This window comes from Apteryx mantelli, chromosome 34 (assembly GCF_036417845.1).
Source record: "Apteryx mantelli isolate bAptMan1 chromosome 34, bAptMan1.hap1, whole genome shotgun sequence".
In the NCBI taxonomy this organism is placed as follows: domain Eukaryota; kingdom Metazoa; phylum Chordata; class Aves; order Apterygiformes; family Apterygidae; genus Apteryx; species Apteryx mantelli.
This window is the reverse complement of record NC_090011.1, coordinates 2,312,655-2,340,285: the sequence shown is the minus strand read 5'-3', so window position 1 is coordinate 2,340,285 and position 27,631 is coordinate 2,312,655. Positions and strand designations below refer to the sequence as shown.

General features: G+C 72.2%; 2 protein-coding genes and 1 non-coding gene across 3 annotated transcripts in view; 2 read left to right on the top strand and 1 right to left on the bottom strand.

Moving 5' to 3' along the window:
- The window catches only part of LOC136994894 (uncharacterized), a 19,882-nt gene extending 6,221 nt beyond the window's left edge, over positions 1-13,661 (bottom strand). Inside the window, 15 exon segments of the mRNA XM_067314299.1 lie at positions 929-1,604; positions 2,830-3,143; positions 3,860-4,423; positions 4,426-4,475; positions 4,559-4,651; positions 5,768-5,917; positions 6,501-6,622; positions 7,396-7,480; positions 8,553-8,701; positions 9,452-9,539; positions 9,643-9,761; positions 9,844-9,920; positions 11,429-11,579; positions 12,315-12,448; positions 13,592-13,661. Of these exon segments, the coding sequence (XP_067170400.1) occupies positions 929-1,604; positions 2,830-3,143; positions 3,860-4,423; positions 4,426-4,475; positions 4,559-4,651; positions 5,768-5,917; positions 6,501-6,622; positions 7,396-7,480; positions 8,553-8,701; positions 9,452-9,539; positions 9,643-9,761; positions 9,844-9,920; positions 11,429-11,579; positions 12,315-12,448; positions 13,592-13,640 (2,821 nt within the window). The 5' untranslated portion in view covers positions 13,641-13,661.
- Positions 13,662-14,873: 1,212 nt separating this feature from the next.
- RPS9 (ribosomal protein S9) lies at positions 14,874-19,431 on the top strand. The gene is made up of 6 exons (XM_067314321.1): positions 14,874-15,107; positions 15,777-15,888; positions 16,023-16,145; positions 16,245-16,431; positions 18,215-18,420; positions 19,347-19,431. Exons 1-5 carry the CDS (start codon positions 14,889-14,891, stop codon positions 18,390-18,392), a joined length of 819 nt encoding a protein of 272 aa, XP_067170422.1. The 5' UTR covers positions 14,874-14,888; the 3' UTR covers positions 18,393-18,420; positions 19,347-19,431.
- LOC136994937 (small nucleolar RNA SNORD88) lies at positions 19,162-19,256 on the top strand. The gene has a single exon (XR_010886710.1). It is a non-coding gene; the product is annotated as a small nucleolar RNA SNORD88 (small nucleolar RNA).
- Positions 19,432-27,631: the final 8,200 nt, after the last annotated feature.

Sequence of the window (27,631 nt, the reverse complement as noted above, 5' to 3'; positions counted from 1 at the left end):
TGAGAGGGGCAACGGGGGCAGGTCGGGGAGCAGGGTCACACATGGGGGGGGGACAGAGAGAAAAGGCGCAAAAAGGGTCAAAATGTGGGAGCCGGGGGGAGGCCAAATGTCCCCCCCCATCCCCCAATGTCCCCCAATGTCCCCCCCGTCCCTCCCTGTCCCCCAATGTCCCTCCCCTGTGCCCCGATGTCCCTGTCCCCCCCCCCCCCGGTCCCTCACCCACCTCGGATGTCGGCGCTGCTCGGGGGGGCCGGTGGTGGTGGCGGCAGATGGCGGCAGCTCGGTGGCTGGGGGGGCCGCGTCGCCCCCGTCCCCCGCCTCGCTGGGCGCCCCGTCCCCGTCCCCGTGCCGCTGGCGGGGGGCCAGCAGGTTGCGGGTGACGTCCTCCCGCAGGGTGACCTGCAGCCGCTCCTGGCACACCTGCACCACGAACCCCCCCTCGCCGGGACACCCCGGCCCCCCCCCCGGCCCGCGACGGGGCCCCGGGGCGGCCCCCCACCCCCCCCCGCTGCCGCCGGTGACGCCGGTGACGCCGGCGGCCCCCCGCCCCGGGGACCGATCCAGCTCCGGCTCCGGCTCCGGCCCCTCGCCGACGGCCCCGGGCCGGGGGGGGACGGTGGCGGCGGCGGCGGTGGCGGCGGCGGCTGGGCCCCCCCCGGGGGAGGAGGTTTCGGGGGGCCCCTTTGGGGGCGGCTCCGGGGGCCCCTTTGGGCACCTCTCGGGGGACCCTTTTGGGGATGGCGCCGGGGAACCGCCCGGGAACCTGGCCGGGGACCCCTTTGGGGACCTCGTCGGGGCCCGCTTGGGGGACATCTCCGGGCATCTCCTCGGGGACCCCCTTGGGGACATCTCCGGGCATCTCCTCGGGGACCCCTTGGGGACATCTCTGGGCATCTCCTTGGGGATCCCTTTGGGGACATCTCCTGACATCTCCTCGGGGATCCTTTTGGGGACATCTCCGGGCATCTCCTCGGGGATCCTTTTGGGACGTCTCCGGGCATCTCGGGGATCCCTTTGGGGACATCTCTTGGCATCTCCTTGGGGATCCTTTTGGGGACATCTCCGGGCATCTCGAGGATCCCTTTGGGGACATCTCCTGACATCTCCTCAGGGATCCTTTTGGGGACATCTCCTGGCATCTTCTCGGGGACCCCTTTGGGGACATCTCCAGGCATCTCCTTGAGGACCCCTTTGGGGACATCTCTTGGCATCTTCTTGGGGACCCCTTTGGGGACATCTGACATCTCCTTGGGGATCTCTTTGGAGATATCTCTTGGCATTTCCGTGGGGACCCCTTTGGGGACATCTCCTGACATCTCCTTGGGGACCTCTTTGGAGATATCTCTTGGCATTTCCGTGGGGACCCCTTTGGGGACATTTCCTGACATCTCCTTGGGGACCTCTTTGGAGATATCTCTTGGCGTTTCCGTGGGGACCCCTTTGGGGACATCTCCGGGCACCTCTTTGGGGACCCCTTTGGGGACCTGGCTGAACATCTCCTTGGGGATCCCTTCGGGGACATCTCTTGGCATTTCTTTGGGGACCCCTTTGGTGACATCTGCAGGCACCTCCTTGGGGACCCTTTCAGGGACTTCTCCGGGCACCTCTTTGGGGACCCCTTTGGGGACTTGGCTGGGGACCCTTCGGGGACATCTCTGGGCACCTCCTTGGAGCCCCTTTGGGGGTCCTCTTGGGTGGCTTCTCTGGGGACCTCTTGGGACACCGTTTGGGGTCCCCTTCTGGGCACCTCCCCAAGGACCCCTTTGGGGACGTCTCTTGGCACCTCTTCGGGGACCCTTTGGGGACCCCTGCGGACACGTCTCTGAGGACCCCTTCGGGGACACCTCTTGGCACCTCTCCTGGGACCCCTTTGGGGACATCTCTAAGGGTCCCTCTGGGGACATCTCTTGGCACCTCTCCTGGGACCCCTTTGGGGACCCCTTTGGTGACATCTGCAGCACCTCCTTGGGGACCCCTTTGGGGACGTCTGTTGGCACCTCTCCGGGGACCCCTTTGGGGACATCTCTAAGGGTCCCTCTGGGGACATCTCTTGGCACCTCTCTGGGGACCCCTTGGGGACGTCCCTTGGCACTTCTTTGGGGACGTCCCGTGGCACCTCTCTTGGCACCTCTCTGGGGACATCTCCGGGGATCCCTTGGGGGACATCTCGTGGCACCTCTCTGGGGACCCCGTTGGGGACGTCTCTGGGGATCCCTTGGGGGACGCTTCTTGGCATCTCCCTTGGGTCCCTTTGGGGACGTCTCTTGGCACCTCTCCGGGTCCCCCCGTGGCCAGCAGCCCTGGGTGGCCCCGGGTGGCCGGGGGGTGGCCCCGGGACCGTCCCCGAGGGCCCCGGCCACCAGGGCCACCCTCTCCTCCTCGGGGCCCTCGGCCAGCGCGGCCAGCGGCGGCACGGCCACGGCCGCGGGGACGCCGGCGCCCGCCGCCGCCACCGCCGGGATGGGGGACCCCGGCGGGCGCCCCCGGCCCGGGGGGGACCCCAATGGTCCCCCGCTGCTGCCACGGTGGCCCCCGGGGGTGGGACGGGGGCGGGCGGAGCCAGGGGGGAGGCCCCGCCCCTCCGGCCCCGCCCGCCCCGGGAAAACCCTCCCGCGGTGGTGGCCCCGGCGCTGCCGCTCGTGTCCTTGTGCCCGCGGGGACGTCCCGCGTGGCGGAGGTGGCATCTCTCGTGCCCCGGGCCCCCGTGCCCGGTGGCGGAGGTGACGTCGTCTCTGGTGCCCGCGGGGACGTCCCTTGCGCCCCCGGGGCCCTGTCCCTTCCGTCCAAGGGGACGTCCCTGGTGCCAAAGGGGACGTCTCCTGCGCCCACGGGGACATCGCTTCTGTCCAAGGGGACGTCTCTGGTGCCGAAGGTGGCGTCTCCTGCGCCCGTGGGGACGTCTCTCGTGCTGAAGGTGACGTCTGCGCCCTGGGCGCCGCCGCGTCCATCCAAGGTGACGTCTCTGGTGCCGAAGGGGGCGTCTCCGGTGCCGAAGGCGACATCCGCGCCCACGGGGACGTCCCTTGTGTCCTGGGCGCTGCCGCTTCGGTCCACGGTGACGTCTCCGCTGCCGAAGGTGACATCCGTGCCCACGGGGCCATCTCTTTTGCCAAAGGGGACGCCTCCGGTGCTGAAGGTGACACCTGCACCCACGGGGACGTCTCCAAGGGCCAAAGGGGACATCTGCGCCCACGGGGCCGTCTCTGGTGCCGAAGGGGCCGTCTGCGCCCATGGGGACGTCTCTCGTGCCAAAGGGGGCCATCTCCAGCGCCGAAGGCGACATGTCCTGCTCCCACGGGGACGTGTCCGGTGCCAAAGGTGACATCCGCGCCCATGGGGACATCTCTCGTGCCGAAGGGGCCGTCTCCAGTGCCGAAGGTGACATGTCCTGCTCCCATGGGGACATCTCCGGCGCTGAAGGTGACATCTGCGCCCATGGGGACGTCTCTCGTGCCAAAGGGGCCATCTCCAGCGCCGAAGGTGACATGTCCTGCTCCCACGGGGACGTGCCTGGTGCCGAACGGGCCATGTCCGGTGCCGAAGGCGACACGTCCTGCGCCCCACGGGGACGTCTCCGGCGCCAGTGGGGACATCTCCAGCGCCGAGGGCGACATCTGCGCCCACGGGGGCCGTCTCGTGCCCCAAAGGGGACGCGTGCAGCGCCGAGGGGGACGCGTCCCGCTGCCACGGGGCCGAGGGGGACGCCCGGTCCCAGGCGTGGTGGCGGCGGGTGGCACCGTCGGCCAACGAGCCCCGCTCTGCCCGCAGCGAGGAGTCGCTGCCGCGCCGGGGCCGCCCGGGGGCTCCGCGCTGCCGCCAGCCCCGCACCAGCTCGGCGCGCGCCGGGGCGCAGCGACACGGGGGGCCACCGCCGCCGTCGCCGTCGCCGCCGCCGTCCCCGTCGCCGCGTCCCCGCCGCACAGCGGGCAGCGCAGCCCCGGCCGCCGGCCGCTCCGCTCCGACAGCGACGTCTCCCGCACCCCGCGGAAAGGGTTGAGCCCGCGGCGGGCGCCGCCAGGAAGGGGTTGCCGCCGGGCGAGGAGGAGGAGGAGGAGGAACAGGCGGCGGCGGCGGGTGGCGGTCGTGACGGTGGTGACTCCGGCGGCGGCGGCGGTGCCGAGCTCCTCGTGCTCCTCCAGGCGGATGTAGTACTCGCTGCTCACCGAGGGGCTGCGGGCGCTGATGACGGGCACCACGCCGGGCGTCCCCAGCGCCTCCAGGAAGGGGTTGGTGCCCGGCACCGCCAGCCCGCCGTTGTCGGTGGCGGTGTTGTCGGTGGCGGTGTTGTCGGCGGCGGTGTTGGCGGCGGCGGTGTTGGCCTTGCCGCGGCCGTGCCGCGCGCGCTCCCACAGGCACTCGAAGCCCAGGCCGCCGCCGCCGCTCTCCGTCACCGTCAGCACGTCGTCCGCCTCCGGCCCCGGAAGCCGTCGAGCAGCGGGAAGGCCGAGGGCGGCGGCGGCGGCGGCCGGGGGGGTGATGACGGGCGCCGTGGCCGCCCCCCCCAGCGGCCGCCCGCGCCCCCCCGCCCCGCCGCCGGCCCCCCGGCCGCCCGGCCGGTCGCTCCCGCAGCAGCCAGCTCAGCCGCCGGTGCAGCTCCTCCAGCGAGGGCCGTTGCGGCGCCGGGCGCCAGCACGACTGCAGCACCTCGAACCTGCGGCACGGCGCACCACCGCGTCGGCGACGGCGACGGTGTCGGGGGGGGGGCCGCGGCCGCGCAGGTGGGACGGGGACGGCCGGGGGCTGCGGCCGGAGGGATGGTGGAAGGATGACCGGGGGGCTACAGCCGGAGGGCTACAGCCGGAGGGATGGGGCGAGGATGGCTGGGGGGCTGCGGCCGGGGGGGCTACAGCTGGAGGGATGGTGGAAGGATGGCCGGGGTGCTACAGCCGGAGGGCTGCAGCCGGATGGATGGGGCGAGGATGGCTGGGGGGGCTACAGCCGGAGGGATGGTGGAAGGATGACCGGGGGGCTACAGCCGGAGGGCTACAGCCGGAGGGATGGGGCAAGGATGGCTGGGGGGCTGCGGCCAGGGGGCTACAGCTGGAGGGATGGTGGAAGGATGGCCGGGGTGCTACAGCCGGAGGGCTACAGCCGGAGGGCTACAGCCGGAGGGATGGGGCGAGGATGGCTGGGGGGCTGCGGCCGGGGGGCTACAGCTGGAGGGATGGTGGAAGGATGGCCGGGGTGCTACAGCTGGAGGGCTACAGCCGGAGGGGATGGGGCGAGGACGGCTGGGGGGGCTACAGCCAGGGGGCTACAGCCGGAGGGATGGTGGAAGGACGACTGGGGGACTACAGCTGCATGGATGGGATGAGGACAGCTGGGGGACTACAGCCAGAGGGATGGTGGAAGGAAGGCTGGGAGACTACAGCCAGAGGAACAGGGTAAGAACACCTGGGAGACTACAGTTGGAGGGATGGTGGAAGGACGGCCGGGGGACTACAGCCATGGGGATGGTGGAAGGATGGCCAGGAGACTGCAGCCAGGAGACTACAACCAGATGGGTGGAGTGAGGATGGCTGGGAGACTACAGCTGGGAGACTGCACCCGGAGGGATGGCGGGACAGCTGGGAGACTACAGCCGCAGGGACGGTGGGACAGCCGGGAGACTACAGCTGGAGGGACAGGGTAAGAACAGCCGAGAGACTACAGCCGGAGGGACGGGGGTGAGGATGGCACAAACTACCCCTGTCGAGGGAGAGCGAGCTGGTGGAGGGGACACCCGGGGGGGGTACAGGCGGCGGGGTACAGGCGGCGGGGGGCTCACCAGTAGTCGGAGTGGGGCAGCTTGAGGCGGGGCTTGGCCAGGGTCATCTGCCGCTCCCGCAGCACGTAGGCCAGGACCTCCTCGTCGGAGAGGTGCCGGTAGGGCTGGCTGCCGAACTCGAACAGCTCCCACAGCGTCACCCCCAGCGACCTGCCGGGCGTCGCGGCACCGTCGCGGCACCGTCGCGGCACCGTCGCGGCCGGGGACCCCGTCGCGGCGGGACGCGGCTACGCCGGGACACTGAGGCACCGCGGCGCCAGGACGCCACCGCGGCAGGACACCGCAGCACCGGGGCGTGGCAACACCGGGACACCGTGGGACCGGGGCACCATGACACCAGGGCACGGCAACACCGTGACACTGGGACGACGCCGCACTGGGACACCGCAGCAGCAGGGCATGGCAACACCGTGGGACCGGGGGCACCATGACACCAGGGCATGGCAACACTGTGACACCGTGGGACCAGGACACCATGACACGAGGGCACGGCAACACCGTGACACTGGGACACCATCGCACTGGGACACCATGGGACCAGGACACCACGACACGAGGGCATGGCAACAGCGTGACACTGGGACACCATCACCCTGGGACCCCGTGGGACCAGGACACCACGACCCCAGGGCATCGCAACACCGCCGCAGCGGGGCCGTGCAACACCGCCGCAGCGGGACGTGGCGACAGCGCGCCGGGGCGGCCGGTGGCGCCGTCCCCGCGCCGGGCTCACCAGACGTTGCTCTCCTTGCTCTGGTCCACCACGGAGAGGGTCCCGTGCGTCTCCTCCAGCAGCTCCGGGGCCACCCAGCGCAGGGGGATCCACAGCCGGTCGGGGGTGACGTAGTAGTCCTCCTGGGGGGCGGCGTCACCCCGCGGGAACCCCCGGCCCATCCATGTCCCCCCCCCCACGCCTTCCAGTCCCTGTCCCCGTCCCCGTGTCCCCTCCATCCCATCCCATCCCATCCCCATGTCTCCTCCATCCTGTCTGGTCCTTGTCCCTGTCCCCATGTCCCTCCAACCCCTCTGGTCCCTGTCCCCATCCCTGTGTCCCCCCAATCCCATCACGTTCCCGTCCCCGTGTCCTCTCCATCCTGTCCACGTCCCCATGTCCCCTCCATCCCGTCCAGTCCTTGTCCCCATCCCCATGTCACCTCCATCCCATCCCTGTCCCCGTGTCGTCCCCATCCTGTCCATGTCCCCATGTCTTCTCCATCCCATCCAGTCCTTGTCCCTGTCCCCATGTCCCTCCATCTCCCCTGGTCCCTGGCCCCATCCCCATGTCCCCACCATCCCATCCCATCCCCATCCCCATGTCCCCTCCATCCCATCCATGTCTCCATGTCCCCTCCATCCTGTCCGGTCCTTGTCCCCGTCCCCATGTCCCTCCATCTCCCCTGGTCCCTGGCCCTGTCCCCATGTCCCCTCCATCCCATCCATGTCTCCATGTCCCCTCCATCCTGTCCGGTCCTTGTCCCTGTCCCCATGTCCCTCCATCTCCCCTGGTCCCTGGCCCTGTCCCCATGTCCCCTCCATCCCATCCATGTCTCCATGTCCCCTCCATCCTGTCCCATCCCCGTGTCCCCTCCATCCCGTCCGTGTCCCCCCCGTCCCCGCGTCCCCCTCACCCGGTAGTTGTTGTGCGACAGCCCATAGTCCCCCACGCGCACCGTCAGCTCCGACGTCAGCAGGCAGTTGCGGAGGGCCAGGTCGCTGCGGGGACCCCCGGCCCCTCGCGTGAGGGGCCCAGGCGTCCGGGGGCCCTTTAAACCCCCCCCCAGCCCCTCGCGTGAGGGGCCCAGGCGTCCGGGGTCCCATTAACCCCTCCCCAGCCCCCTCCCGAAGAGAGGCCCAGGCGTCCGGGCTCCCATCCCCCCCCCCCCCGGCGCGAGGGGCCCAGGCGTCCGGGCTCCCATTTACCCCCCCCAACCCATCCAGAAGAGGGGCCCCCGGCATCTGGGCTCCCATTAACCCCCCCCAGCCCCCTCCCGAAGAGGGGGCCCAGGCGTCCGGGCTCCCATCCCCCCCCCCGGCGCGAGGGGCCCAGGCGTCCGGGCTCCCATTTACCCCCCCCAACCCCTCCAGAAGAGGGGCCCAGGCGTCCGGGCTCCCATTACCCCCCCAGCCCCCCTCCCGAAGAGGGGCCCAGGCGTCCAGGGTCCTTTTAGCCCCCGTTAACCCCCCCAGCCCCCCTCCGCTCCCCCCAGCCCCCGCCCGCGGGAGGGGCCCAGGCGTCCGGGCTCCCATTCCCCCCCCCCCAGCCCCCTCCCGAAGAGGGGCCCCGGCATCCGGGCTCCCATTAACCCCCCCCAGCCCCCTCCCGAAGAGGGGCCCAGGCGTCCGGGCTCCCATTCCCCCCCCCCCCCCGCACGAGGGGCCCCGGCATCCGGGCTCCCATTAACCCCCCCCAGCCCCCTCCCGAAGAGGGGCCCAGGCGTCCGGGGTCCTTTTAGCCCCCGTTAACCCCCCCAGCCCCCCTCCGCTCCCCCCAGGCCCCCCCCGCGCGAGGGGCCCAGGCGTCCAGGCTCCCATCCCCCCCCCCCCAGCCCCCTCCCGAAGAGGGGCCCAGGCGTCCGGGCTCCCATTCCCCCCCCCCCCCCAGCCCCCTCCCGAAGAGGGGCCCAGGCGTCCGGGCTCCCATTCCCCCCCCCCCCGCACGAGGGGCCCAGGCGTCCGGGCTCCCATCCCCCCCCCCCCCCCCGCACGAGGGGCCCAGGCGTCCGGGCTCCCACCCACCCCCCCGGCGCGAGGGGCCCCGGCGGGCGGGCGGGCGGGCGGGCGCCACCTGTGCACGTAGCCGTGGCGGTGGAGGTGGCGCAGGCCCAGCGTCACCTCGAGGGCCAGGCGCTGCAGCGTGGCCAGGTCGCGGGGGGGCAGCTCGGGCGTCCGCCCCTCGGCCCCCCGCTGCGCCCGCAGGTAGCGCTTCAGGTCGCCCTGCGCGAGCCGCCGTGGGCGCCGGGCATGCGGGCCCCCCCCCGCACGCCCCTCCGCGCTGCCCCCCCCCGCCCGCCCCACGGCCCCCCCCCATCCTCGTGCGAGACCCCCGTGTGAGCACTCGTGCGAGAGCCCCCCCCGCCCCAGGTGAGCTTCCCCCCCCCTTGTGTGACCCCCCCCACCCATCGGGTGACCCCCCCCGTCTGACCCTCGTGCGCCCCTTGTGCGAGCCCTGTGCCCCCCCCCTCGTGCAAACCCCCGGTGTGAGCCCTGTGCCCCCCCTCATGCAAACCCCCTCATGCAACCCCCCCTGCGCATGCCCCCCCGGTGTGAGCCCTGTGCCCCCCCTCATGCAAAACCCCTCATGCAACCCCCCCCGCGCATGCCCCCCCGGTGTGAGCCCTGTGCCCCCCCCGTGCAACCCCCCCCCGTGCCACCCCCCCCGTGCAAACCCCCCCCGTGCAAACCCCCCTCGTGCACCCCCCCCATGGCAAACCCCCCTCGTGCAAACCCCCCTCGTGCACCCCCCCCGTGCAAACCCCCCTCGTGCAAACCCCCCTCGTGCAACCCCCCCCGTGCAAACCCCCCTCGTGCAAAGCCCCCCCGTGCACCCCCCCGTGCCCCCCCCGTGCAAACCCCCCTCGTGCAAACCCCCCCCGTGCACCCCCCCGTGCCCCCCCCCCGTGCACGCCCCCCCCCCCGGTGCGATGCCCCCCCCCCCCGGTGCGGTGCGGGGGGGCGGGCGCTCACCAGCTGGCAGTACTCCATGACGAGCAGCAGCGGCACGCTCTCGCTGCACAGCCCCAGGCACTGCAGCAGGTTGGGGTGCTGCAGGCTCCTGCCGAGCGAGCAACGGGGGCCGTCAGCCCCGGACGCCTGGGCCCCCTGCGCACGGCGAGGGGGAACCCACCCGGACGCCCGGGCCCCCCGCTCCCCGTTACCGGTAGGGCTGCGCCTCGGCCAGGAACTTCCTCTGCTCCAGGGGGCCGGCGCTGGCCCGCAGCTCCTTCACCACCACCGGCACCGGGCTCACGTCGGCCAGGAGCTCCCCGAGGATGACCTGGGGGTGTGGGGTGGGGGTGAGGGGGCGTCCGGCCCCCCCCACCCCCCTCCGGCCCCCCCCGGCCCCCCCCGGCGCTCACCTTCCCGAACCAGCCGTTGCCGATCTCCTGCAGGTAGCTCAGGTGCTGCCGGCTCAGCCCCAGGGGTTTTGCCGGGTCTGGAATGGGGTCGAGGTCGGGAATGGGGTTCGGGGTCGGTGTGGCCCCCCGGCTCCGTCCCCCCAGCTCCCCATGTGGTGGGGAGCTGCCCCTTCGCTGTTGGGGCACCTAGAACCGCCCCCCGTGCTGGGGTGATGGAGCCGGGGCCCTTGGGTGACCTAGAACCTGCCGCTCTGGGGTTATGGGGCTGGGCCTGTTGGGGGACCTAGCACGTGCTCCGCGTCAAGACTGTGGAGCTGGGCCCATTGAGTGACCTAGAATCCACCGTGCTGGGGCAATGGCACCAGACTCATTGGGTGACCTAGAACCCCTCACCCCCGTGGCAGGGCAGTGGAGCTGGGGTTATTGGGTGACCTAGAACCCCCCCACCCATGCCAGGGTGATAGAGCTGGGCCTCTTGCATGACCTAGAGCCCCCCATGCACGCCAAGATGATGGACCTGGGCCCACTGGGTTACCTAGAACCCCTCACCCCCATGCCAGGGTGATGGAGCTGGGCCCACTGGGTGACCTAGAGGCCCCCACCCATGCCAGGATGATTGACCCGGGCCTGTTGGGTGACCTAGAGCCCCCCAACACGTCGCCCGCATGCCGGAGCTGCCAGCAAGTGCCCGCATTGCCGCCTCGTCGCCCCTTTGCTCCGTGACATTTCTGGGCCGCGTGCGCCTGGCCTAGTTTCGCGTCTCCCCGAGGTGGGGGGAACGGTGGGTGCCCACCCAGGCCTGCCCCACTTGGGGGACCTGGCACCCCCCCCCCCGAGTGACTCGGAGTCGCCCCTGGACACCCGGAGAATGACCCCGGGGCAGCGGGTGCTCCATCCCGGCTGACGCGAGGGACCCGCGAGCACCACTGAGGCACCTAGAACCTTCTTGGGTCACCTAGAACGCATCCACGGCCGCCTCCCTCACCCAAGGGGTGCCCGAGAGCCCCCATGGGACCCCCTCGAGCACCTTTGGGCCGCCAAGAGCACCCGCACGGCCGCCGAGGACACCCGTGGGGTAAGTGCGCACACCCAGTGGGGCATGTGGGCCGTGCAGAGGACCCACGGGTGGCAAAGACCTCCTATGGGACCACCCAGTGGTGTTGAGTGACCTAGAGCACCCATGGGGTCCCACCGGCTGCCCGTTGGGTGCCCTCAGGTGCCCATAGGGTCCTCCTGAGGACACGCCGGGTGCCCTTGAGCACCCACAGGATCTCCATGGGCTCCTGTTGGGTGACCAAGAACACCCATAGGGTCCCCCCAAGGCCCCATTGGGTGCCCTTGCACCGATGGGGTCTCCCTGAGCTGTTGGGTGACCTAGAACCCCACCCTGAGCACCCTCTGGATGACCTAGAGGGCCTATAAGGTCCCCTTGAGCTGTGGGGTGACCTAGAAGCCCTTCCTTGAACCAGCCCAAGAGCCCATTGGGTGACCTAGAATGCTCATCCCCCCCTCCTGGGCCCCCATTGGGTGCCCTCGAGCCCCCCCGGAGTCCCCGCAGTGCCCCCCCCCACCAGGTGCCCCTTACCAGCTTGGGGGGGCGGGGGGCCGGGGGGCGGGGGGCCCACCTCCGCCAGGGGCAGGACGTAGACCTCGGGCAGCGACTGGGAGGACGAGGTCTCCTCGGCGGGCGGCGTGAACTCCCCCGAGTCCTCCTCGCCGTCCGGGTTCTCGAACTCCTGGGACCCCCCCGCCCGGAGAGCCGGTGAGAGCCAGGGACCCCCACTGTCCCAGCATCCCCCTGAGCTGTTGGGTGACCTAGAACCCTCCTTGAACCATCCCACTCCCCCCTTGGGTGTCCTGGAAGGCCCATAGGACCCTTCCCCAAGGCCCTGTTGGGTGCCTGCAAGCACCCATAGGATTCTCTTGAGCTGTTGGGTGATCTAGAAGATTCCTTGAACCATCCCAAGGCCTCATTGAGTGACCAAGAACACCCATAGCCCCCTCCCAGCCCCCATTGGGGGGCCTTGAATGCCCATGGGGTCCCCCCGAGCTGTTGGGTGACCTACAGCCCCATAGAGCCCCACCCTGAGCACCCACTGGATGACCTAGAGGACCCATAGGATCCCCTTGAACTGTTGGGTGACCTAGAACCCTCCCTTGAACCATCCCAAGTCCTCGCTGAGGGACCGAGAACACCCAGAAGACCCCCCCCAAGCCCCGGTTGGCTGCCCTCAAGCACCCATAGGGTCTCCCCAAACCGTTGGGTGACCTAGAACCCCCCCTTGAACCATCCCGAGCCCCCTTGGGTGACCTAGAATGCCTGTAAGACACCCCCCCAGCCCCTTTTGGGTCCCCCCAAGCTGTTGGGTGACCTAGAACCCCCCCTTGAGCCATCCCAAGCCCTCGTTGAGTGACCTAGAGCATCCATAGGACCCCCCCCCCCAAGCCCCCATTGGGTTCTCCCCCCCCACCTTGAAGCCGACGTCGCCCCGCTTGCAGCAGAGGCAGGTGAGGAGGAGGAGGACGAAGGCCAGGAGGCCGGAGCAGGAGATGAGCACCACGGCGTAGGGGGGGGCCAGGGGCACCCGGCCCGGCGGCAGGTTCCCTGCGGGCACCGAGGTGGATTTTGGGGGGGGGTGGACGTGAGGGGCTAGAGGGGACTGTGGGGCTGATTGGGGGGGGGTCCATGGGGCTGGGGGGGGCCCTGCGGGGCTGATTTGGGGGGGTTTTGGAGGTCCCATGGGGCTGATTTGGGGGGAGGGTGAAGGGGTCAATGGGGCTGGGGGGGGGCCTGTGGGGCTGATTTGGGGGGGGTTTGAAGGTCCCATGGGGCTGATTTGGGGGGGTCCACGGCTGGGGGGTCCCGGGGGGCTGATTTGGGCCCCCCCCAGGGGGCTGTTCCCCCCCCAGGGCCCTGCAGGGGGGCTCAGCCCCACATCCCCCCCGCCCCCAGCGCCCCGAAGGACCCGTTCTGCCCCCCAGTGTGGGGGGGGGGGCCCCGGACACCTGGGTCCTTCCCCAGCTGCCCCCCACCCCGGCAAGGCCGCGGGGATGGAGGGACGGGGACAACAGAGGGATGGAGGGATGGGGACAACGGAGGGATGGTGACAACGGAGGGATGCAGGGATGGAGGGATGGAGACAACGGAGGGATGGAGGGATGGGGAGAGCGGAGGGCTGCAGGGACCAGGGGAGATGGAGGGATGGGGACAACGGAGGGATGGGGAGAGCGGAGGGATGGGGACAACAGGGGGATGCAGGGATGGACGGATGGGGAGAGCGGAGGGCTGCAGGGACCGGGGGAGATGGAGGGATGGGGACAACGGAGCGACGGCAACAACAGAGAGATGCGGGAAAGGAGGGACAGGGAGACCGGAGGGATGCAGGGAAGGAGGGATGGGCACAACGGAGGGCTGGGGACAACGGAGGGCTGCAGGGACGGGGGAACAGAGGGGTGGTGACAACGGAGGGCTGGTGCCAGCGGAGGGATGGAGGGATGGTGACAACGGAGGGCTGCAGGGACCGAGGGATGGGGACAACGGAGGGCTGCGGGAATGGGGTGATCGGGGCTGGAGGGGTGCGGGGCCGGGGGGGGGATGGAGGGATGGAGGGATGGATGGAAGGATGGATGGAGGGATGCAGGGATGGGTTGGACCAAGGGATGTGGAGATGGATGGAGGGATGGATGGAGGGACGGACGGAGGGACGGAGGGAGGGGTGGCGGGGCCGGGGGCGGCGGGGACACTCACCGCGGGGGGCGGGTGCCCCCAGGGCGCCGGGGGGCCCGAGCGAGGCCATGGCGGCGGCGGCGGCGGCGGCGGTGGCCAGCAGCGGGGGGGGCCCCGGGCGGCGCATCCCGGCGCCTCGCTCGGCATCGGCGGGCGCCCCTAGCGCGGGGGGGGCCGCGGAGGGCCGGGGGGGGGCCCGGGGGGGGCCGCGGCCGCCGCCCGCATCCCGGCGGCAGGAGGGGTCCGGGGGGGGCGATAAAGGGGGTGGGGGGCAATAAGGGGGGCAGTAGCGGGGCTTGGGGGGGCCGATAGCAAGCTGGGGGGCAGATAGCAGGGCGGGGGGGCAGATAGCAGGGCGGGGGGGGGGCAATAGCGGAGGCGCCGAGGAGCCGCCGGCGCGGCCGGGCGGGAGGATGCTGCTGCCGCCCCCCCCCGCCCCGCCCCGCCCCGCCCCCGGCGGGCACCGCCTCCCATTGGCCGCCGCGGCTGTCCGTCACGGGCGGGGGCGGGGAGAAGGGGGGGGATGCAGGGTCGCCATGGCGACGGGGCTGGGTACCGCGGGGAGGGATGCGCGGCGGGGGGGGGACGACGACACACGCGTGGACACACGGATGGGACACGCGTGGACACGTATGTGGGGACACACGTGGACACGCATACGGGGACACATGGACACGCGTACAGGGGACACACGGACACGCAGGGACACGGATGGACACGCGTGCGGGGGACACGGATGGACATGGCTGTGGGTGATGCGTGGCAACACGCAGGGCCACAGATGCGGGGGACACGCGTGTGGGGACACGCGTAGCAGCACGCGTGGCCGCACAGGGACACGCGTGGACGAACGTGGACACATGCAGGCAAAACACGGTGACATGCATAGAAACACGCACAGCGACACACATGGACATGCATGACATACAAGGGACATGTGGCAACATGTATGGGCACACGCGTGGGACACGCAGCAACACGCATGGACACATGCCCATGCATATGGGGAACACGCACGGCAGCACGTGTGGACACGCGTAGAGACGCACAGGGACATGCGCTCTGGGGACATGCATGGCACTGCGTGTGCACATGCGGGAACACGCGTGTATGCCCACAGACACCCATGCCCACGGCGCGGGGACACGCGGTGACATCCGTGCCCGCGCGGGACGGGACACGCGTGGAGCACGCACGCGTGGGACACACATGTGCGCACACATGCGACGGCGACGGCACCGGGATGCGCCGCGGCCGTGCAGCGCCGAGCACCCCGGCTCCGAGCACCCCCACGCCCGCGCCCCTCCCTCCCAGAACAATGGCGCCGCCCTCCTTGGGGCCGCTCTACCCACTCGATGCTCCTCCGGGCGCGCCCGGCCATTGGCCAGCGGCGCCGCTCGCTCCCATTGGCCGGCGCGCTGCGCGTGCTGCGCCACCGTTGGCTGCCGCCGCGGTGGGCGGGGCCCTGCCCGCCGCCCTATATAAAGCGCCGCTGGCAACCACCCTCCTCCTTTTGCGCCACTGCTGGGGCAGCGAGGTGAGGTCCGGCGGGGCCTGGCGGGGCGGGCGGCGAGGCTGGGAGAGGCCCGGAGCCCCAGCCGGGCGGCGGAGACCGGGCCGGTGGCGGGGGAGCGGCGGGGCGGGCGGTGCGGCCCGGCCCGGGCCGTGAGGGGGCTGGGGTGCCCCCGCCCGCTCTGCGCATGCGCGGGAGCCGGCGGGCGGTGAGGCTGGTGGCCGCGCGTGCGCGGAGCCGCTCGGGGCCCGCAGCGCATGCGCAGGAGGCGTTTGGCGCCATGTGGTGTCCCTGCGGAGGGGGGGGGCTCAGTTTGGGGGTGACCGGGACCCCCCCTGGGGGGGGCAGAGCCCCCGGCGTTGTCCTGGGGTCGCTTTTAGCCCCCCCCCCGCTGGACTGAGCCCTTGACATTGCCTTGAGACTTGTTTGGGGTGCCTGGACCCCCCCCGGGGGGGTCGGAGCCCCCTTGGCTCGGTTTGGGGGTGCCTGGACCCCCCCGGGGAGGGCTGGAGCCCCTTTGGGCTCGGTTTGGGGGTGCCCGGACCCCCCTGGGGGGTCAGAGCCCCCTTGGAGTCTATTTGGGGTTGTCTGGCAAACGTGGGGTAGATGCTGAGAGCGAGGGGAGGATGCCCAACCGCTTTTTGAGGGAGATCCATCCCTCATAACCGCCCCCCCCCCCCCCAAATATCTCAGGCCCCCTCGGCCACCATGCCGGTCGCCCGGAGCTGGGTCTGCCGGAAAACCTACGTCACCCCGCGGCGCCCCTTCGAGAAGTCCCGGCTCGACCAGGAGCTGAAGCTCATCGGTGAGTCCGGGCTCCGCCGCGCGGCCGGGGGGGGCTCTGAGGCCCCTCAACGACCCCCCCAAACCACCCCACGGATTTGGGGGGGGGGGATCCAAACTGCCTCGCTGACCCCCCTTGCTCCCCCCCCCCAACAGGCGAATATGGTCTGAGGAACAAGCGGGAAGTCTGGAGGGTGAAGTTCACCCTGGCCAAGATCCGCAAGGCGGCTCGGGAGCTGCTGACGCTGGATGAGAAGGACCCGCGGCGCCTCTTTGAGGGTGAGCGGCCGCCCCCTCCCTGCGCTGGGGGGGGCCCTTTTTTGGGGGTTCACCCCCCCGTAACGCCCCTTTTTCCTGCCCCCCCCCCCCCCGCCGCAGGCAACGCGCTGCTGCGGCGCCTGGTGCGCATCGGGGTGCTGGACGAGGGCAAGATGAAGCTCGACTACATCCTGGGGCTGAAGATCGAGGACTTCCTGGAGCGGCGCCTGCAGACGCAGGTCTTCAAGCTGGGCCTGGCCAAGTCCATCCACCACGCGCGGGTGCTCATCCGCCAGCGGCACATCCGGTGGGTGCCTTCCTCCTCCTCCTCCTCCTGTCCCGGGTAGCTCGGCAAGGCTCACTGCGGCGCCGCCGTACACCTTGCGAAGGGGACGGGGCGCAGGTAACCCCGGCGGCTTCCCCCCCCTCCACCCTCCCCCGAGGTTTTGGGGGCGGTTTTGGGGTCGTCGGTCCCTCGGGGGCGGCTTCGTCCTGTTTTGGGGGCTGTTTTGGGGTTGTTGGTCTTTCAGGGGCTCCCTCATCCTGTTTTTGGGGTGGTTTAGGGGGTTGTTGGTTCCTCAGGGGCTCCTTCATCCCATTTTGGGGGCTGTTCTGGGGTTGTTGGTCCCTCAGGGGCTGCTTCATCCTGTTTTGGGGCTGTTTTGGGCTTTTTGGCCACCGTTTCAGCCCTGTGGATTCCTCGGGGATGGTTTCATCCTGTTTTTGGGTGCTGTCTGGGGATTGTTGGTCTCAGGGACCCATTCATCCTGTTTTTGGGGTGGTTTTAGGGTCATTTGTCCCTCGCAGCCTCCTCGGGGGGCCCCTTCCTCCCATTTTTGGGGTGGTTTTGGGGTTATCAGTCCCTTGGTTGCTTTATCCTGTTTTGGGGTCCCAATTCCACCACAGCCTCCTTGGGGGCCGTTTCCTCCCGTTTTCAGTGTGGTTTTGGGCTCTTTGGCCACTGTTTCAGCCCCACGGGCTCCTCGGGGGCTGCTTCATCCTGTTTTGGGGGCTGTTTGGGGATCTTTCACTGCAATTTCACCCCTGTGGGCTGCTCAGGGGCTACTTTATCCCATTTTCGGGGCCGTTTTGGGGTGGTTTGTCCCTTGCGGGCTCCTCAGGGGCGGCTTTCCCCCGTTTTCAGGGCAGTTTTGGGCTCTTTTGCCACCGTTTCAGCCCTGTGGGCTCCTCGGGGGTGACCACATCCTGTTTTGGGGGTCATTTTGGGCTCCTTGGCTGCTGTTTCGGCTCTGCGGGGCTCGTTTCCCCCTGTTTTGGGGGCTGTTTTGGGTGCTTTGGTGGCGATTCCACCCCCATGGGAGCCTCGGGGGCTGCCACATCCTGTTTTGGGGCTGTTTTGGGTTCTTTGGCGGTTTGAGCCCTGCGAGCTCCTTGGGGGCTGTTTCCCCCTCAGTTTTTGGCTCTGTTTTGGGCTCTTTTGCCACAATTTGAGCCCTGTGGGCTCCTCAGGAGCCGTTTTCCCCTGTTTTGGGGTCTGTTTTGGGCTCCGTGGTGGCAGTTTGGGCCCCATGGGCTCCCTGGGGGCTGTTTTGGGTTCTTTGGTGGCGGTTTGGGCCCTGTGGGCTCCCCGGGGTGGTTTTGCCCCATTTTCAGGGCTGTTTCGGGCTCTGGGGCAGCAGTTCGAGCCCCCTGGGCTCCTTGGGGGCTGCTTCCCCCTGTTTTGGGGCCCCTTTGGGGTTCTTTGGTGGCGGTTTGGGCCCCGTGGGCTCCCCGGGGGTGGTTTTACCCTGTTTTTGGGCCCATTTGGGGTTCTTTGGGGGTGGTTTGAGCCCCAGGGTCTCCCCAGAGGCAGTTTCCCCTTGTTTTCAGGGCTGTTTTGGGTTCTTTGGTGGCGGTTTGAGCCCCGTGGGCTCCCCGCAGGCAGTTTCCCCTTGTTTTCAGGGCTGTTTTGGGTTCTTTGGTGGCGGTTTGAACCCCGTGGGCTCCCCGCAGGCCGTTTCCCCCCATTTTTGGGGCCGTTTTGGGTCCTTTGGCGGCGGTTTGGTGCCCCCGGGGGCCGTTTCGCCCCGTTGCGGGGGCGGCGGGGGGCTCGGCAGCCGACGTCTTGTCCCCCCCCCTCCCCGCGGCAGGGTGCGCAAGCAGGTGGTGAACATCCCGTCGTTCATCGTGCGCCTCGACTCGCAGAAGCACATCGACTTCTCGCTGCGCTCGCCCTACGGCGGCGGCCGCCCCGGGCGTGTCAAGCGCAAGAACGCCAAGAAGGGGCAGGGCGGCGGTGGCGGCGGCGAGGACGAGGAGGAGGACTGAGCCCGGGCCTGCCTCCCCCCGGCCCCCGGTGAGGGGCCCCCGCCGCTGGGGGGGCACTGGGAGGAACTGGGGGGCCACTGGGAGGCACTAGGGGGAACTAAGGGGGCACTGGGGGGCTACTGGGAAGAGCTAGGGGGACTTGAGGGGCCACAGGGAGGCACTGGGGGAATTGGGGGGGCACTGGGGGGACCTGAAGGGCCACTGGGAAGAACTAGGGGGACCTGGGAGGCAACTGGGAGGTACTGGGGGGCCACTGGGAAGAGTTAGGGGGACTGGGGGGGTCACTGGGGGGCCACTGAGGGGAGCTAAGGGGACCTGGGAGGAACTGGGGGGGCCACTGGAAAGAACTAGGGGGACCTGGGGGGCCACTGGGAAGAACTGGAGGAATGTGGGGGGCCACTGGGAGGTACTAGGGGAGCACTGGGAGGAACTGGGGGGCACTGGTTATGGGTGCTGCCACCTGCGGGCCCCCCCTGGCGCTGGACACTTTCACCCCACAGCTTTTTGGGGTGCTGGGGGGGCCCAGGAGTCCGGGCTGTTTTTTTTGGGGTGAAAAGGTGGTGTTTTGGGGGCTGGGGGAGCGGAGCAGTGTGGTGGGGTGCTGAGCAGGGGGTTATCGGGGTGCTGGGGGGTTATTTGGGTGCTGGGGGGGTCTTTGGGGGGGTCCTGGCAGTTATTGGGGTGTCAGGATTGAGGGAGTCCATCTGGGGGGGCTTTTGGGGTGTTGGGACATCAGGGGGGGCAGGGAGGGGATTTGGGGGGGGGTCCGGGCCCCCCATGATGGCAGCACTGGGCGCTGACACCCCCTGATGACGTCGGTGCCCCCCCCGGGGCCTTGACACCCCGGGGGGGTCTGAGGGGGCACGGAGGGGGGGCAGGGGGTTTGAGGGGGGGGCAGGGGGTTTTGGGGAGCTTCCTGTGCTCACACTGCCCCCCCCCCCCGGTCTCTTGCAGGTGGAGGCTCCCAGACGCCTGGGCCCACTGCGGGGCTTTGAATCAAACTGGGGTTTTAATAAATCTGTGTTTTCATCCCCCAAAAGGGTTTTGTGTCTTGTGGTTGGGGGGGGGGGGCTGTAGGGGCCCAGGTATCCGGGGGGGGTGTGGGGGGAGCCTGGACATCTGGGTCCTGCTTGGGCTGAGGGCCTTAATGAAGGGGGGGGGGAATAATTGGGAGGGGGGGTGAAAAAGAATGATTTTAGGGGGGACCTGGATCCCTGGGCCCTTTGGGGGGGGGAATGATTTTGGGGGGGTTCCAGACACTTGGATCCTTTTGGGGGGGGATGATTTTGGGGGGGAACCTGGACACCTGGGTCCTTGAGGGGGGGAGTGATTTGGGGGCACCTGGATGCCTGTGTCCTTTGGGGGGGGGGGGGGGGGGTCCAGTGGGGGGGGCGGGGCCACCCCGGACGCCTGGGCCCTTCCCCACCCCCGCGCTGAGCCTATGGGAGGGGCGGGGAGGGGCCTTCCCGCCCCTCCCTCCCTGCCACACTCAACATGGCGGCTCCGCCGGAAGCGGCGCCGCACGTGACCCTCCCGGCCGGCCAATGGGCGCGCACCTCCGGGGCGGTGCGAGGCCGGAAGCGCCGCCCCCCCCGGCTGTTGGCGGGAGAGAGAGCGCGCGGCCGCTGAGGGGGTGAGTGCGGCCGCGGGGGGCTCTGAGGGGGCGCCGGGGGGGGGGCGGCGCCGTCCGGGGGGGCCCGAGGGGCTGCGGCGGCCCCCGGGGCCCTGAGCCGCCCCCTGCGCGCCGGGGGGAGCCGGGGGGCCCCGCTGAGGCCTGAGGAGTCGCCTGAGGCGGCGCGGGGGGGTGGAATCCCGGGGTTTGGGGGGTCTCTGAGGGGATGTGAGGGGTCTCTGAGGGGATTGGGGGTCGCGGAGGGGCTTGGGGGGTCTCTGAGGGGATTGGAGGTCGCGGAGGGGTTTGGGGGGGTCTCTGAGGGTTTGGGGGAGTTTCCTGAGGAGATATGGGGGTCCCAGAGGGGCTGGGGGGGTTCCCTGAGGGGATGTGGGGGTCCCGGAGGGGTTTGGGGGGATTTCTGAGCCTCGAGGGGGTTCCCTGAGGGACCGGGGGGGTCTCTGAGGGGTTCCTGGGATTTGGGGGGGTCCCTGGGGGGCCCAAGGGGTCTCGGAGGGGGCCCTGGTGGGCTCCCGAGTGGGTCCCTGGGGTCGGGGAGGGGGTCTCGGGTGGGTCCCTGGTTTCAGGGGGGTCTTGGGGGGGGTCCCTGGTTTTGGGGGGGTCCCGGAGTGTGTCCCCCCCCGCCCACCCCCACGGTGCCCCCCTGCGGTCCCTCGCAGGATGGAGGCGCTGCAGCCGCCCGGGGGCCCCCCCCCGCCCAAGCGGGCCGGGGGGCGGCGGGGGGGGCCGGGGCCCCCTCGCACTTCGAGGAGGAGCTGGCGCAGCTGGAGGAGCTGGAGGCGCTCGAGGCCGAGCTGGGGGCGCCCGAGTCGCCGCTGCCCCCCGACCTGCTGGCCCTGGGTGAGCCGGGGGGGCCGGGGGCAGGACGGGGGTCGTGGGGCAGGAGAGGGGGCTGGGGGGGTCGTGGGGCAGGGTGGGGGGTTGTGGGGCAGGAGAGGGGAGCTGTGGGGCAGGCTGGGGGGGCCGTGGGGCGCTGTGGGGCAGGTCAGGGGAGCTGTGGGGCAGGCTGGGGGGGGCCAAGGGGTGCTATGGGGCAGGTCGGGTGGCAGTGGGGTGCTGTGGGGCAGGCTGGGGGTGCCGTGGGGCAGGTCAGGGCACCGTGGAGCAGGCTGGGGGGGCCGTGGGGCAGGTCAGGGTGCCGTGGGGCAGGCTGGGGGGGCCGTGGGGCAGGTCGGGGTGGTGGTGGGGTGCCGTGGGGCAGGCTGGGGGGGCCGTGGGGCAGGTCGGAGTGGTGGTGGGGTGCTGTGGGGCAGGTCAGGGTGCCATGGGGCAGGCCGGGGGGGCTGTGGGGCAGGTTGGGGTGGCAGTGGGGTGCTATGGGGCGGGTTGGGGTGCCGTGGGGCAGGTCGGGGTGCCGTGGGGCAGGCTGGGGGGGCCGGGGGGCGCCGTGGGGCAGGGCCAGGCCCGGACGCCTGGGCCCCGCCGCAGGGAGCCCCCCGTGGGGCGAGAGCAGCCCCAAGTGGCGGCGCCCGGCGCCCCCCGACCTCGACCCCGAGACGCAGAGTCTCTGCTTCCAGCAGCTGGAGCTCGACCACTACGTTGGTGCGACCCCCCCCCCCGGGCCCCCCCCCGGGGCCCCCCCCCGCCCCCCCATCCCCCCCGGGCCCCCCCCGGGGCCCCCCCCCGCCCGGGACGCCTGGGCCCCCCCCGCGGGGGGCACCTGCACACCTGGGCCCCTTCCGAACACCTGGGCCCAGGGGTGGCGCATCCCCCCCCCCCCGTGTCCCTGGGGTCCCCACATCCCCCGGGGGGGCCCGTCCCCATGTCCCCCCCCCCAGGGTCCCCGCTGCCCCCGGGGGGGCCCATCCCCATGTCCCCCTGTGTCCCCCATGTGCCCCCCCGTGTCCCCAGGGTCCCTGCTGCCCCCGGGGGGCCATCCCCATGTCCCCCTGTGTCTCCCATGTCCCCCGTGTCCCCCATGTCCCTGGGGTGGCCCATCCCTTGTGTCCCCCCCCCCGTGTCCCCAGGGTCCCTGTGTCCCGGGGGGGCCCATCCCCATGTCCCCCGTGTCCCCCCATCTTCCCCATGTCCCCCCTGCCCCGGGGGGGCCCATCCCACGTCCCCAGGGTCCCCATGTCCCCAGGGTTCCCGTGTACCTGGGGGGGGGTGGCCCATCCCCACGTCCCCCATGTCCCCCCCGTGTTCCCCATGTCCCCCCCTGCCCCGGGAGGGGGCCTGTCCCCACGTCCCCCGTGTCCCCATGTCCCCGTGTCCCCAGGGTCCCCGTGTCCTGGAGGTGGCCCATCCCCATGTCCCCCACGTCCCCCTTGTCCCCAGGGTCCCCCCTGCCCCGGGGGGCCCATCCCCACGTCCCCAGGGTCCCCAGGGTTCCCGTGTCACTGGGAGGGGTGGCCTGTCCCCACGTCCCCCGTGTCCCCACGTCCCCCGTGTCCCTGGGGGGGGGAGGTGGCCTGTCCCCACGTGCCCCGTGTCCCCCCCAGGGTCCCCGCTGCCCGGCATGCCGGGTGCCACCGAGGGCCCCGTCCCCGTCATCCGCATGTTCGGTGTCACCGCCGCCGGCCACAGCGTCTGCTGCCACGTCCACGGCTTCGCCCCCTACTTCTACGTCCCGCGCCCGCCGGTGAGTCCCCCCCGCGTCCCCCCCGCGTCCCCCTGTGTCCCCTCGCGTCCCCCACATTCTCAGAGTCCCTTCGCGTCCCCCCATTGGTCCCTCATGTCCCCTTGCGTCCCTCCATGTCCCCAGAATCCTCCCATGTCCCCCTGTGTCCCCTCGCATCCCCCCGTGTCCCCTCGCGTCCCCTCATGTCCCCCTGTGTCCCCTCGCGGCCCCCCCATGGCTCTCTGTGTCCCCTTGTGTCCCCCTGTGTCCCCCGTGTCCCCAGAATCCTCCCATGTCCCCCTGTGTCCCCTCGCATCCCCCCGTGTCCCCTCGTGTCCCCTCGCGTCCCTCCATGTCCCCTCGCGTCCCCCCGTGTCCCTTCGTGTCCCCCCATGTCCCCTTGCGTCCCCCCACATTCTCAGAGTCCCCTCGCGTCCCCCCATGGCCCCTCGTGTTGTCTTATGTCCCTCGGTGTCCCCCCGTGTTCCCCCGTGTCCCCTCACAGCCCCACACGCACCTGGGGCTTCTCCGCTGGCTCGTAGCAGGGTTGTGCCCGCCCCGGGGGGGGGTGGGGTGTCAGGCCCCTCCCACCTCCCGGCGCCCCGCGCTGGGGGCCTGGGGGGGGGGGTCGGGGGGGCGTCCTGACCCCCCCCCATCCCGTCCCCCCCCCGCAGGCTTCGAGGCGAAGCACCTGGGGGAGCTGCAGCGGGAGCTGGACGCGGCGGTGCTGCGCGAGCTGCGGGGGGGGCGCCAGGGGCTGCGGCGCGCCGTGCTCGCCCTGGAGCTGTGCCACAAGGAGAGTGAGTGACCCCCCCCCGGGACCCCCCCGGGACCCCCCCGGGCCACCACGCGGGGACACGGCGGGGGGGGGACACAGGGGAGGGACATGGGGACGTGGCAGGGGGGGAATTGCCCCCCAGGACCGTGTCGCACACAACACGTGTGACCGGCGATGTGCCGTGCCCCCCCCCCCCACGCCGTGTTGCCCCCCCCCCACGCCGTGTTGCCCCCCCCAGGCATGCTGGGGTACCGGGGGCAGCGGCGCGGCGCCTTCGTGCGGGTGCTGCTGGCGCTGCCGCGGCTCGTGGCGCCGTTTTCGCCCCCCCCACGCCGTTTTTTGCCCCCCCCCCCGAGCCGTGTTGCCCCCCCACGCCGTTCTGCCCCCCCCCCCACGCCGTTCTGCCCCCCCCCCACGCCGTTCTGCCCCCCCCCCCAGGCATGCTGGGGTACCGGGGGCAGCGGCGCGGCGCCTTCGTGCAGGTGCTGCTGGCGCTGCCGCGGCTCGTGGCGCCGTTTTTTTGCCCCCCCCCGCCGTTTTTGCCCCCCCCGAGCCGTGTTGCCCCCCCCCACGCCGTGTTGCCCCCCCCCCCCACGCCGTGTTGCCCCCCCCCAGGCATGCTGGGGTACCGGGGGCAGCGGCGCGGCGCCTTCGTGCGGGTGCTGCTGGCGCTGCCGCGGCTCGTGGCGCCGTTTTCGCCCCCCCCCGCCGTTTTTTGCCCCCCCTGCCGTTTTTGCCCCCCCCCACGCCGTGTTGCCCCCCCCCCACGCCGTTCTGCCCCCCCCCAGGCATGCTGGGGTACCGGGGGCAGCGGCGCGGCGCCTTCGTGCGGGTGCTGCTGCGCGCTGCCGCGGCTCGTGGCGCCGTTTTCGCCCCCCCCCCGCCGTTTTTGCCCCCCCCGGAGCCGTGTTGCCCCCCCCCCACGCCGTTTTTGCCCCCCCCACGCCGTTCTGCCCCCCCCAGGCATGCTGGGGTACCGGGGGCAGCGGCGCGGCGCCTTCGTGCGGGTGCTGCTGGCGCTGCCGCGGCTCGTGGCGCCGGCGCGGCGGCTGCTGGAGCAGGGGCTGCGCTGGGGGGCGCTGGGGGTGCAGCCCGCCCCCCCCTTCGAGGCCAACATCGACTTCGAGATCAGGTGGGGGCCCCCGCGCTGCCCCCCCCCGCTCTGCCCCGGGGTCCCAAACTGCCCCACCCCTCCCCGGGGTCCCAAACTGCCCCCCCTCCTCCCCCGGGGTCCCAAACTGCCCCCCCTGGGGTCTAAACTGCCCCCTCTGCCCTCCCCTGGGGTCCCAAACTGCCCCGCCTGCCCTGGGGTCCCAAACTGCCCCCCCCCCCCGCCCCCGGGGTCCCAAACTGCCCCCTGCCCCCCCCCCGGGGTCCCAAACTGCCCCCCTGGGGTCTAAACTGCCCCCCCTGCCCTCCCCTGGGGTCCAAACTGCTCCCTGCCCCAGGTCCCAGATGCCCCCTGGGATCCCTGAACTGCCCCTGCCCCCCCAAGCGCCCCCCCTCGGGGCCCAAAATTGCCCCCAGGGTCCCCAAACTGCCCCCCGAGGGTCTCAACTGCCCCCCCCAGGGTTCCCAAACTGCTCTGGGCCCCTAAACTGCCCCCCCGGGGCCAAACTGCACCTTTCAGGGCCCAAACTAACCCCCAGGGCCCCCCCCATCCACCCCCAGGGCCTCTCCAGCTCCTGCCCCCCGTCCCCCCCGCTCCTGCCCCCTGCTCCTGCCCCCCGACCCCCCCGACCCCCCCATCGTGCTTCTCCTGCCCCCCTGATTCTGCCCCCCGTCCCCCTCGCGGTGCCCCCCGTCCCCCCTGCTCCTGCCCCCCACCCTGCCGCGCTGCCTGCTCCTGCCCCCCAGTCCTGCCCCCCCTGCCCCCCCCGACCCCCACATTCCCCGGTTCTGCCCCCCGGTTCTGCCCCTGTCCCCCCCCTCCTGCTCCCCACATCCTGCTGCTCCTGCCCCCCGTCCCCCCCGCCCCCCCCATCCCCCCGCTCCTGCCCCCCACGCCGCCGCGCCGCCCCCCGGCTCCGCGCCCCCACGCCGCCGCTCTCCGGCGCCAGGTTCATGGTGGACCGCGAGGTGGTGGGCTGCAGCTGGGTGGAGCTGCCGGCGGGGCAGTACCGGCTGCGGGGGGGGGACGGGGGGGCGGCGGCGGCGGGGCCCCCCCCGCGGGGCCCCCCGCGCCACCCTCTGCCAGCTGGAGGCCGACGTGGCCTGGACGGCGTTCGAGAGCCGCCCCCCCGAGGGCGCCTGGCAGCGCCTGGCCCCCCTGCGCCTGCTCAGCTTCGACATCGAGTGCGCCGGCCGCAAGGGTACGGCGCCGGGGGGGGCAAACGGGGCTGGGGGGGGCAAACAGGGGGGCTGGGGGGGCAAACAGGGGGGCCGGGGGGGCATTCGGCAGCCCCCCCCCCCCGAGGGCGCCTGGCAGCGCCTGGCCCCCCTGCGCCTGCTCAGCTTCGACATCGAGTGCGCCGGCCGCAAGGGTACGGCGCCGGGGGGGGGCAAACGGGGCCGGGGGGGGCAAACAGGGGGGCCGGGGGGGGCAAACAGGGGGGCTGGGGGGGCATTCGGCAGCCCCCCCCCCCCGAGGGCGCCTGGCAGCGCCTGGCCCCCCTGCGCCTGCTCAGCTTCGACATCGAGTGCGCCGGCCGCAAGGGTACGGCGCCGGGGGGGGGCAAACGGGGCCGGGGGGGGGGCAAACGGGGCCGGGGGGGGCAAACAGGGGGGCTGGGGGGGCATTCGGCAGCCCCCCCCCCCCGAGGGCGCCTGGCAGCGCCTGGCCCCCCTGCGCCTGCTCAGCTTCGACATCGAGTGCGCCGGCCGCAAGGGTACGGCGCCGGGGGGGGGCAAACGGGGCCGGGGGGGGCAAACGGGGGGGCCGGGGGGGGCAAACAGGGGGGCTGGGGGGGGGCATTCGGCAGCCACCCCCCCCCCCGAGGGCGCCTGGCAGCGCCTGGCCCCCCTGCGCCTGCTCAGCTTCGACATCGAGTGCGCCGGCCGCAAGGGTACGGCGCCGGGGGGGGGCAAACGGGGCTGGGGGGGCAAACGGGGCCGGGGGGGCAAACAGGGGGGCTGGGGGGGCATTCGGCAGCCACCCCCCCCCCCCCGGAGGGCGCCTGCAGCGCCTGGCCCCCCTGCGCCTGCTCAGCTTCGACATCGAGTGCGCCGGCCGCAAGGGTACGGCGCCGGGGGGGGGGGCAAACGGGCCGGGGGGGCAAACAGGGGGGCTGGGGGGGCATTCGGCAGCCCCCCCCCCCCCGAGGGCGCCTGGCAGCGCCTGGCCCCCCTGCGCCTGCTCAGCTTCGACATCGAGTGCGCCGGCCGCAAGGGTACGGCGCCGGGGGGGGGCAAACGGGGCCGGGGGGGGCAAACGGGGCTGGGAGGGGCAAACAGGGGGGCTGGGGGGGCAAACAGGGGGGCCGGGGGGGCATTCGGCAGCCCCCCCCCCCCGAGGGCGCCTGGCAGCGCCTGGCCCCCCTGCGCCTGCTCAGCTTCGACATCGAGTGCGCCGGCCGCAAGGGTACGGCGCCGGGGGGGGGCAAACGGGGCCGGGGGGGGCAAACAGGGGGGCCGGGGGGGGCAAACAGGGGGGCTGGGGGGGCATTCGGCAGCCCCCCCCCCCGAGGGCGCCTGGCAGCGCCTGGCCCCCCTGCGCCTGCTCAGCTTCGACATCGAGTGCGCCGGCCGCAAGGGTACGGCGCCGGGGGGGGGCAAACGGGGCCGGGGGGGGGCAAACGGGGCCGGGGGGGGCAAACAGGGGGGCTGGGGGGGCATTCGGCAGCCCCCCCCCCCCCGAGGGCGCCTGGCAGCGCCTGGCCCCCCTGCGCCTGCTCAGCTTCGACATCGAGTGCGCCGGCCGCAAGGGTACGGCGCCGGGGGGGGGCAAACGGGGCCGGGGGGGGCAAACGGGGGGGCCGGGGGGGGCAAACAGGGGGGCTGGGGGGGGGCATTCGGCAGCCACCCCCCCCCCCGAGGGCGCCTGGCAGCGCCTGGCCCCCCTGCGCCTGCTCAGCTTCGACATCGAGTGCGCCGGCCGCAAGGGTACGGCGCCGGGGGGGGGGGGCAAACGGGGCTGGGGGGGGCAAACGGGGCCGGGGGGGGCAAACAGGGGGGCTGGGGGGGCATTCGGCAGCCACCCCCCCCCCCCCCGGAGGGCGCCTGGCAGCGCCTGGCCCCCCTGCGCCTGCTCAGCTTCGACATCGAGTGCGCCGGCCGCAAGGGTACGGCGCCGGGGGGGGGGGCAAACGGGGCCGGGGGGGCAAACAGGG

Excerpts from the sequence above, each read along its gene's own strand:
- RPS9 (XM_067314321.1), top strand. The coding sequence starts at position 14,889 with ATGGCGCCGCCCTCCTTGGGGCCGCTCTACCCACTCGATGCTCCTCCG. Across the intron at positions 15,108-15,776 it reads GCCACTGCTGGGGCAGCGAG|GCCCCCTCGGCCACCATGCC; the intron begins GTGAGGTCCGGC and ends CAAATATCTCAG. Across the intron at positions 16,432-18,214 it reads ATCCGCCAGCGGCACATCCG|GGTGCGCAAGCAGGTGGTGA; the intron begins GTGGGTGCCTTC and ends TCCCCGCGGCAG.